General features: G+C 42.6%; 1 protein-coding gene across 1 annotated transcript; it reads right to left on the bottom strand.

Annotated features, from left to right (window-relative positions):
* Positions 1-5632: 5632 nt before the first annotated feature.
* Positions 5633-10595, bottom strand: DYNLRB2 (dynein light chain roadblock-type 2). Its single transcript, XM_053403516.1, has 4 exons — positions 10472-10595; positions 8684-8759; positions 6833-7000; positions 5633-5896 (listed from the first exon to the last, which is right to left on the bottom strand). Exons 1-4 carry the CDS (start codon positions 10472-10474, stop codon positions 5853-5855), a joined length of 291 nt encoding a protein of 96 aa, XP_053259491.1. The 5' UTR covers positions 10475-10595; the 3' UTR covers positions 5633-5852.
* Between the last annotated feature and the right edge of the window lie 605 nt (positions 10596-11200).

Genomic DNA, 11200 nt, shown 5'->3' on the forward strand with positions numbered 1-11200 from the left:
ACTTAGTATATTATATGGAACCTTACAGTTCTGTTGTTTATTTTTGTAATAGCTGTCATTAGTTTATATGCTGTCTATTATTATGTTTGTGTGTGATACATACTACACACTACATCCAAATACTATGTACAGTATATATGTTGGGCTGGATCCAGAGTTCCTGTGAAAGTGGGTGTGTGGAGGGGTTGTGAGTTGCTTTGGGTTGCCCAGGGCAAGATAAAGTGACCAACCAATTTAATAAACAATAAAATAATAGAAAGGTGATCTTCCCGGATCCTCTCCCTCACAGATCAACAAGCCTCGCCCTCCCCCCGCTGTATCTCCCAAAAGTCAGGGAACCTTGCTGAATGGACTGGACTGTGGCAGGGGAGATTACAGAAAATTGAGCGGAGGCACTTACTGTGAGTGGGTATAGAGCAGAGATCGGCAACCTAAGGTCTGGGGGCCGGATACAGCCCACGGGGGTTGTTTACCGGCCCCAAGCCACCACTGAACACTGCCACCTGCTCGGCAAGTCCCCATGCGCTGCACTAAACTGGCGCAGCACGGTTCGGGGACTCATTTCTGCGGAGCTGGCGGGGCTTCCTATTGGCTGCAGGAAGTTCCTACAGCCAATAGGAAGCTGCAGGCGCCTCCTCCGCACCGGAAATAGTGTCTGCGCATGCACGCGCGCATGTCTCCTCTGCACTGAACGCACGTGCAGACGTGCGCAATCCGGCCCGCAGAGAGATCTCCAGGGGAATGAAATGGCACAGTCTGCTTAAGCCTTGCCGACCCCTGGTATAGAGCATGCAGTATCCTGGCTCCCAGTTATCAGGGTTAAGTTGCCTTTTAAAGAAAGTACAGTGAGGCATAACTGTGAACTGAAGTCGCAAAGTACAACTGAGATGCTTTTACAATTTCTAAAGCAAAGTGAGAATTTTGTCTTATGAAGTCAGTTGCAGTACTCCTGTGTATTAAGTTCATAAGCTTCTCAACCTGGCAATGTCCCACCTTTGTTATCCCCCCCGCCGAAGAAACTGAACTCAGATCCCCCAAGACCAAACCATTATTGTATCAATGAAGACCAACAAATTTCCCCCCTGCTCCAACAGTCTACGCAAATAAATAATAGGAACAAAACTTTACATTTTGTGGAAATCACAAAAGCTGTTTGTAATTTGTTGTTGGGTCAGTTCCATGGGTGCAAGAAAACAGTTGGAAGTTCTTTGAGACAAATCATGAAATAATGTATTAAACAAATAAATTAAAATACATTGCACAATGCAATCAAGTTTCAAGCTTTACAGTCCTGAAACAGCTCTCAGATATGCTCTGCCCAAAGACGACTTGCGATGAAAGGCTAGTTGATATTTCCTTAATAATCGCTGTAACTTTTGATTACATTAAATTTAATAGTTTCCATTGACCTAATTGTATCCAAGATCTTTGAATACCCCTATAGAAAAATCCTATTAAACTTACTCCGTGCAAACAGGAGGGGGAAGAAAAACATTTATGTTGAAATGGCTTGAAAGTTTAACCTTTTGACATATTTGGGAACAGTGATCAAGGACAAACCTCGTATTTTGCAGTAAAAACAATTCTCTGGCGTATCCCTTAGCCTCAAACTGAATATTTTGCTATATTATCCCTTGGTAGAACATGTTTCCTGCCTTTCCTGCATTTGTCATTTTGATTATTAATCTTTTCAAGACAAAGACAAGTTTCTTTCCCATCTTGCATGGAATAAAGCATATGTGTGGGTGCAAATACATTTTAAAAACCTTATGAAATAATAAATAGTTACCTGTTAACCTTTAGGGCGTGTTTAAAGAGTGGCACAAGGGAAATTAAGTATTTTTCCATCCTTTCAATGCCTATGTTTGAACAAAGTGTAAGTTTCAACACATATTAGTGAACCTCAGTATCAAACACAGCTATTCACCTGTGGTTCCAAGGGCATTCCATACTTTGGAATAGCTCCTCCCACTAGCTCTGGCAGGTAGGTTCCAATCTTCTGACCTCACTTAGTGGGAAGAGACATCTCACCCTCCAGACCAGACTGCCCTCTTGTTTTGGTCAGGTTTTGGCTGAGTTCCCTAATAACCCAGCCACCTTTCCCTTTCTAGAACCTCACCCTTCCCTCCCCGTTTTTTTTCTTGGATTACCATATTTTTCCGTGTATTAGATGCCCCCATGTACAAGACAACGCCCTATTTTGGGAGACTCAAAATTCAGAAAATGGGGGAAGATTGCCAAAATTGTTGAGGGTTTTTTTTTAGCAGAGGAGAGCCCAGAGTGCTTGAGCTTTTTTTGGGGGGGGAGGTTTGCCAAAAATCGCTACCCCACCGGAGCGGTACTGAAAGTCACACATGCCACTAAAAATATCTATCGACTGCCCGCTCTGAGCCAGCAGCCACCAATCACTCTTCAGACTGATGCAGCAGCAGCCAATAGACAGCAGACCTTGCCGCAGTCACCAATCACCCACCCAATCACCACTGATACTCTCCCAGTCATAGCTAAAAGCAATCACCCATCCCGCCAAGGCACTATCCGTGTATAAGATGCCCCCCTTTTGGGGGGCTTTATTTTGGGGTGAATAAACCTCATCTCATACACGGAAAAATATGGTACTTTTAAATATCTACTTCTTTCTATCTGTACTTAATGCCTCTCCCCCAAATCTGGTATGGGGCAAGCTGGGAAGACATACAGTAATCCATGGGGCCTGTAGTATGATGAGGGAGCTTGACTGGTTTCGCAGATTGTACCCTCTTAACGAAGGGCAGACAGACAATAGCTTGTGTTGATTAAGCAGCTGCAGCTGATTCTCCTGCAGGGAGAAACACTATCAACAGGACGGAGGTCCCAATGTGATTCCTAGTCTCCACCCCAACCCTAGAATCAGCAGAGACAGAATTCCTGTCCACTATAGCTAGCAGGATGGGATGCAGGTGGCGCTGTGGTCTAAACCATAGAGCCTTGGGCTTGCCGATCAAAAGGTTGGCGGTTCAAATCCCCACGATGGGGTGAGCTCCCGTTGCTCGGTCCCCGCTCCTGCCAACCTAGCAGTTCGAAAGCACGTCAAAAAGTGCAAGTAGATAAATAGGTCCCGCTCTGGCGGGAAGGTAAACGGCGTTTCCGTGCGCTGCTCTGGTGTCAGTGTTCCATTGAGCCAGAAGCAGCTTAGTCATGCTGGCCACATGACCCGGAAAAACTGTCTGCGGAGCTGACAAACGCTGGCTCCCTTGGCCTGTAAAGTGAGGTGAGCGCTGCAACCCCAGTGTCGTTTGCGACTAGGAGTCCCTTTACCTTTACAGCTAGCAGGAGAGCAATTACACTCTCCAAGTCACTTCCTGCAGGGGCATTCAGAAGCCAGCAATCTGCACACGAGGTTTTCAGCCACACTTAACCAAAGGTCAGCTTTGTGCCCAAAGCACCTGAACACCAAATAAGGCGGGGGGGGGGAGACTAATTTGGATCCATATCCCATGGGTATGGTTGCCACCTTTGGTCAAGCAAAATAAAGGAAATATTTAAAACTGGGGGTCGTCTTATACACCGGTAGTTGAAAGGGGGAGTGTGACTGGTTGTAGCCGCGAGCAGGAGATTATCAACAGCAATTGGGCATGTGAAAAAGCTAAGCAACTGTGGGCAACCCCCCCCCCAAAAAAAGCTCAACCACTCTGGACAACCCCCCCCCCCAGCTTAACAAGTCTTGGCAATTTCCCCCTATTTTCTTAATTTTGAGTTATACAAGGGGGCATGTTATACACGGGAAAATAAAGTAATTTCTTAATTTTTGGTTCAAAAAACCAGGGCATCTTACACATGGAAAAATACAATAAATCCAATTTCTTTAAAAATATCAGATGTTCCAGAGAGGAAGCAAGGAGCTGGATTTAGCTCCTCTTTGTAGAATCATAGTGTTAAAGCACAATCCCATGCATGCTTACTCAAAGGTAAGTGTATGCAATGGGGTTTATAGTTCATAGGACTGCAACTTTCATCTTACGAAGTATCGGATTGGTGTGGAAGATATTATGATGTCCATTTTACATGACCCTGAGATGTCATTACATGTATCTGCATCAGAATTATTTCTGGAAAATATTTTTTTTTTTTTTGCTACCTAGCAGAAATATGATACATAAAAACTGCAGCATGTGTACATTCTAAAAATGTGGCATGTTCAATAGGATGCTTCTTGTTGTAAGAAGCTTTTCGTGTGTGTTTGTAGAATTAAGAGCTTTTAGTAAGCGGGATTTATTTCTTTTTGTAAAGTGAATTTAAATTTTTTAAATCATCAGCTAAGCCTTGAGACCATTTGACTGTGAATTAGATCTGAATTATTGTTTTTTCCCTTTCTAATGCTTTGTTATGACAATCACATTTTGTAAGACTTATGCTTAATTGGACTTATGCTGTAACACACATCTAGGCCATGCATTTTAATGTTCCACAAATTAACTGAATGAATTCAAAGTTAGAAGTTGATTTTTTTCTAAATCAAAATGCAAACACATTTTTTATGAATGCTGAAATGTTACTGAAATGTTTAGATTACTAGAAATGAAATATTTATTAAGTGATGAAAACAGAAACTTCAAGGAAGTTTTAGAGATTTCCTAAGTTTGGTAATAATAATAATAATAATAATAATAATAATAATAATAATAATACCCCACCCATCTGGCTGTTTCCCTAGCTACTTTGGGTTGCTTCCAACAGAATATTAAAAACACAATAAAACATCAAACATTAAAAACTTCCCTAAGAAGTTACTAAGCATTTAACAGTCCCCACCTTTCAGTTCAATGAAGCCTGCCACAGAAATAGCATACCTCAATATTATCTTAAAACATACTGCTTTGCTAAGTGAATGCCTGCAAAGAGATCACATTCTGTCTTGCTGCACATCTCTGTGATGAAACAGAATCGCCCTCTTCAAGCACATCTGCTTAAGAGATCTTCACTGTGCTCGAGTCCTTTGTTTCCCTCCTGCTTCAGCAGTACAGTACTCCATACATTCCTTTGAAATAATTCCCTCACTAGGTTCAGATGTCACGCAGCCTGAACCTGCTTGAGTACTGCTGGAAGTAAGCCCCACTGAGTTCAATGCAATAGGCTTGCAGCCTTGGTTCAGAACTCGTGGTCCCTGTCATATTTCCAGTAGTTTGTTTTGCATTTCATTTCTATCTGTAAACTACTGATAAACGTTTATTTCATACAGGCATCTGAAACATTGTGAGCCACTGCACAAAGAGTAACTGCAGACATTAATGAATAAGGAAAAGCATGTTTAGCTCTATCAGAAAAAAACCCCACTGGGTGCTCTGTCATTCTAAGGAGTTCACGATATTATTGAATTCACTTACTTTGGGCACAATCAATCTGAAGTTGGAAAACTTGAACATATGTTTAACAATCAATCCCACTGAAATCAAAGGGACTTAATAATCCTGTTTAACGTCAGCTGAAATGCAACCATTATTTAATTCTGCATTCCCTACTTCTGACTGTTTACATGAAAATGGCTTTGAGAGCTGTTTTTATTAGAGTTCCAGCCGTAGCCTTAGCTCTGTGCTTCATTATTTCAAAAGATTTATTTAATTTTAGAACACATGTCCCAATCAATGTCAACACATTTTAACGTTTAGGTTTATTGTCCTTTAAGCAGTTAGACACACATTTTCATTAATTCAGTTACAAATACAATGCATTTGCACACATGAGAGATTTTAGCTTGCAAACTTCCTGAAAAGTTACTGGAAAAGTTTCTTAGTGGTATGCTACAACATTGTATATCTGTAGTAAATGTTATTTTAAAATTGTAGCACAGTTCCCATAAAATTGGTGTGGTTGGTCTATTCGCAAGGATTTTGGATAACGATCAGAAGATATTCCTTATCTGTGGAAAAAGATAAGAAACAATGAAAGTGATGGCAAATGCTTACAGATTGTTCTATTTCGGCAATTCCTTATTTTTACAATATACATTTCAAAATAGTTCTATAAGCCAAATATTTTCATAGTTATAATGTTTTGTTGTATTTGGTGAATCTTTTCCCCAATATTGATTGTTAACTATTTTGGGGGATTGATCTTGGGCAAAATAATAAAGACCACTGCTTGTGCCCACTTAGCAGACAAAATGAAACACTTCAAAAAATAATAACAGCCATTGTTTATCAATATCATCTTGATGTACAAACACAAGTACTAAAAGCTTAACGCAAATCTGTCCCATGTAAGATTGGTGGTTTGGGAGTCATTTGTCACCAACAGTAAGTAGCTGCAGTTTTATGTGCTAATTGGCCAAATCCAGCTTTGGAAAAATGGTTGTTCCTCACACCTAGGAAATAGTCTTATACCAGATCTAACAATTTTCTCATCTAGTCAGGCACAGCAATCAGCTATAGTCTGGCCTTGCCACACAACATGATAGATAAATGCGGGGCCCTCTCTACTTAAGCCCGGGGTGCCCAAACTTTTTCCAAAGAGGGCCAGATATGATGAAGTGAACATGCACAAGGGCCGAACAAAGTTGTTGAGCTTTTTTTAGGATTGAAGTTGCTGAGCTTTTTTTAATCCCAGGACATATACTGCTGTGAGGGCCAGATTAAATTGACTGGTGGCTGGATTGGGCCCCAAAACGGATTTTAGACATGCCTGATTTATGCAATTATAGGATCTGAAGGCAAGCTCATCCCTTACGGTTTTATCTTCCTAACTGAAACAGGAAGACTGATGCTTAACAGCAGCATTGGAGCAATGAAAGGGACCTCAAAAGCTACCCACACAGCAGTAAAAGCAGTATTTTCTTTTGGAAGACAAAATATATTACCTGGGGCAACCATGATTTCATGTTTCTTTGATCTAATCCTGAGAAAAGTCAGATCATTCTGGGGATCGATATCTCTCACTGTGCTTTTTGCTTTCATCGTGAGCTGATGAAGGAGACCTGCATATTGTACTGTAGTTGAGTTGTCGAGAGTGGTTCTGATTGGGATGCCTGAAAAGGAAGTCATTTGCTGCTTTAGGATTAAACAGGGCAACATCAGAACCAAACTGCATCTGAGGTTAAGGACACTTCTGAAAAAGCCATTTTTACTCTGGAGAAAGAACAGCCAATCAGCAACTGTTACAGGTGAGGAGAGACAATTAAACCATAAATAGGAATCTGTTCCATCCTTTTGCTGCCCTGTATCAGAGACTGGGAAGAAAAAGAAGGGACACCTAGTTGGGAAGTAAGCTGCCAGACCCTACTACATGCATTTTAATGAGATTTCAGTAGCCTATGAGACAAAGGTTGTAGACCAAGATTGTCAGGCTGTAATCAAAATTACTTGGGCAAACCCTATGAAAAATAGTTTTCAACAACCTTCTCCATGCAGCTTGATATCCACTTCTGCTGAAACTGAATAACTATTACCAATGGTTACTAGCCAAAACAGGTATGTTTTACCTCCACTGCCAGAGGAATTATGCTTTTAAATATTAGTTTCTGAGAATCACAACCAGAGTATGTGCTATTGTATTCAGGTCCTGCTTACAAGCTTCCCACAGGCATCTAGTTGGCCACTGTGAGAACAGGATGCTAGACTAGAAGGGTCATTTGCCTGATCCAGCAGTTTGCTCTTAAGCCCTTACAGACCCTCCAAGTGTCCATATTTTCCAGGGCAGTCCAAGATTTTCAGAAGCCAACACGGTTTCTGATCTGATCCCAAAATGCCCCACTTTTCCTTAGGGCGTCCCTATTTTCATTGGAGAAATGTTGGAGGGTATGAAGTTATGCAACTCCTGAGCCAAGGAAATAACTATATAACCCTTAGAAGACATGTGAAGGAAGTTATTTAATGTTTAATGGGTGGTGTGTGTATAAACAAACAAACAAACAAACAAACAAATAGGACATCCCTATTTTCATTGGAGAAATGTTGGAGGGTATGCCCTTATGTTCATTAGGTAGAGACATCTGGAGATACTGTAAAACCTACTACTGGAGTAGGCACGTGAATCTTTCCTCAAGAATCTCAGTATTTTGGGTAAGTAGACAAATAGCTACAAAAATAATAAATGGTCACAGACACTTGAGATCATTAGAGTAGTTACATACTGGGTGAAACCCCAACTTCCAGTAAATGGGAATGCTGCTACCAATTTCAAAAAACATAATTTTATCCAGTGCTTTTAAATATATATATATATATATATATATATATAGAGAGAGAGAGAGAGAGAGAGAGAGAGAGAGAGAGAGAGAGAGAGAGAAGGTGTTGGTACTCCCCATGAAGTTGTTAAAGTAAGTGCCACACTTTTAACATTGTGGAAAGGGAAGTGCCGGTACTGTGTACCCTTTAGTACCCCCAGAAAAAAGCACTGGTTTTATCCACTGTGTTAAAGTGGCAAAAGTGTCTTTAAAAACATAGCATTTGTGAACTTGAAGAAAATGCTGAGGCCTCACACACAAATCACAAAGTACCCATCAGCCTCTTGATATCAAATAAACTATTCACACTGACGACTTCTGCAGATTAAAAGAAACCAGTCCTCAGATTTGAATTCAAATTGTAAATTAGAATAACCAATTTAGCTTAAAGGAGATTTCAAATAGCAAAAGAAAAATTCCAAAAAGCATCTTTTTGTACAAAGCATTGAGTGTACTTCTGAGAACACCCAAAAGGCAGATCTTTACCTTCTGCATTTACGACAATAGTTCCAATAACTCCTTTATGTGACTGGATCCTCTTTAAAGTTTCTTCTACCTCTGCCTGCAAAAGAAGCAAAATCACTAACAAAATGTGAGCACTAGCCCGTAAAATTTTGGCAGCAACCAATATTTCTAACCAATTTGGTCTCCAGCTCCAGAACATGGGATAGTATCCCACTAAATCAAAATCAGAGCAGACCCACTGAAATTAATAAAGTTAGTTGTAACCATTAATTTCATTGGGTCTACTCTAACATTGGATCCAGCCCATTGAACTAGCTACTGAATTAACAGCAATGGAGCACTTGTGGAGGGAGCCCTGTTGCAGAGTAGCATCTGGAATTATGGCTTCACGCTGAAGGCACCAGGGAACGAGGCTGCTCTGCATTAGTGGGGCAAGTCGGAAGGGACATGATCTTAGTGAAGCAAGAGAGGTGCTATGTTAAAGGGTAGATGGTAAAATGGAGGCTTAAAATGCCATCTATATTTTTCTTTAAAACCCAGCATTAAGACAGCCACCTGCAGCACCCTCTACTCCTACGTATCTGCTCATGTGGGGTTTCCTGCTACCAATACCCTGATAGCAGCAATACTGAGAGCAGAAAGCCGCACTCATGAGTTGATAAGAAACCAGATGGGTTGGCTCCTTAAAATCCAAGTTAAACTCAAGCTTTGGTTGATTTACCCAGGCAAGAACCAGCATACAGTGGTACCTCGGGTTACATACGCTTCAGGTTACATACGCTTCAGGTTACAGACTCCGCTAACCCAGAAATATTACCTCGGGTTAAGAACTTTGCTTCAGGATGAGAACAGAAATTGTGTGGCGGCGGTGCAGCAGCAGCAGGAGGCCCCATTAGCTAAAGTGGTGCTTCAGTTTCGGGTTAAGAACGGACCTCCAGAATGAATTAAGTACTTAACCCGAGGTACCACTGTACCTGCTTACACAAATAACTTGTGTTCAATTTGCTCCTGGATGCAAAAAAATTACATGACTCATAGACAGGAGGATGGAACCCCCCCACCCCCTCCCCAAATTAATGTCAATAATGTCTTTAATATTTTTTCGTCTTCCCTCCCAATCCCTCTTCCTTTTCAGTGAGCCTCAGAGCAGGGACTGTCTTATGGTTGTTATCTGGAAGCCATGTTGAAAGCCTTATTTGGCTTTAAAGTGTTGTTTTTGTCCTTCTACGCAACTATTAAAAAGCTGGAGAAGCCCCGCCCTCATTGTTTGCACTCAGACATCCTAACAGTTGAGCTCAAGAAGACCTACCTGCCCTGTTCTTCACTCTATATAAGGTCATAGGCCACTGGTCCATCTAATATAGTGTGGTTCACCCCCACCCCCAGATTCCAGGCGGGGGATCAACAACTTTTCCCCATCTGGAGATGCCAGAGGCTGAACCTAGAACCTTCTGCATGCTAAGCTGATGCTGTACCAGAGAGCTCAGGCCTTTCCCCTATATAGGAACCCAGATACCGAGTTAGACCATGGACCTATGTAAGCTCAGTGTGACCTGAACTGATCAGCAGCGGCTCTCCAAGGTTCCTGACAGGAGCCTCTCCCAACCCTCGCTGGAGATGCCATTGGGGGCAGATGCCTTGCCGCCGCCCTTCTCCTCCCACTCGCTTGAAATCTCCAGATCCACCTTGGCTCCCCCGTTTCGCGGCTCCCCCCTCTTTCTCCCCACATCTACAAACCCGGCAGGATCACGGCTTCCCCACCGCCTCCCCCCTGAACCCCATCACAGCATAAGCTCCCCCTTCCCTCACCATGGCTCCGCTGGGAAGGCTCAAAGGCGGCAGCGCTTCAGCAGGCCTCCGTTGCTATGGAGCTCTGCCTGCAAGCGCAGGGCTGGGCGAGAGGAAGGGCCCGGAAGTGAGGGGGCGGGTCATAAAGAGCCGTCATTCTCAGAGTTCTGCGCCTGCCTGTTTCCGCCTCTCCGTCAGGGCGCTTTCGCTTGCTTTGCAAGGAGGGAAAACTGTAATTGTTTAGGGAGCAACGGAGCAGTAATAGCAGGAGCGGCGCGAGCTTCTTTTTGGAAAGGGAAATGTTTTAGCGCGCTGTTCTATTCCCCCCCTTCCCTCCCCCGCCTGCTTTCTCCTTTCCCTTTCTCCTTTTGGAATAAAGCCAACTTCCTTGCTAGGAAGACTCCGTGTAAAAATAAGATAAAATAAAAGCACCTCCAGTGGTTCCTCCAGTCCTATGAGCGGGAGAAGCAGGGCTCCTCCGTGGAGCTGCCTTGAGACTTCCCTTCCCTCTCCCGGACAGAGACGCTTGCTTAGAAATTAAGAGGGGGTGGAAATTGCCACGTCGTTAAAGCCCCGTTTGCTCCATTCTCTTGTGTTTGTCCTGCCTTCCCTTCTTCCCTTCTCTCTGTGTTGTCTGTCTCTACTATTTTCTCCTCCTCACCCTTGAACTCATCAATTCTCCCCTCCCTTTGCTTTTTCACACATCTCTTTCCCTAACCCTAAACATCATTTTTTGCTGCTGCTTCGTTT

This window comes from Podarcis raffonei, chromosome 9 (genome assembly GCF_027172205.1).
Source record: "Podarcis raffonei isolate rPodRaf1 chromosome 9, rPodRaf1.pri, whole genome shotgun sequence".
Classification (NCBI taxonomy): Eukaryota; Metazoa; Chordata; class Lepidosauria; order Squamata; family Lacertidae; genus Podarcis; species Podarcis raffonei.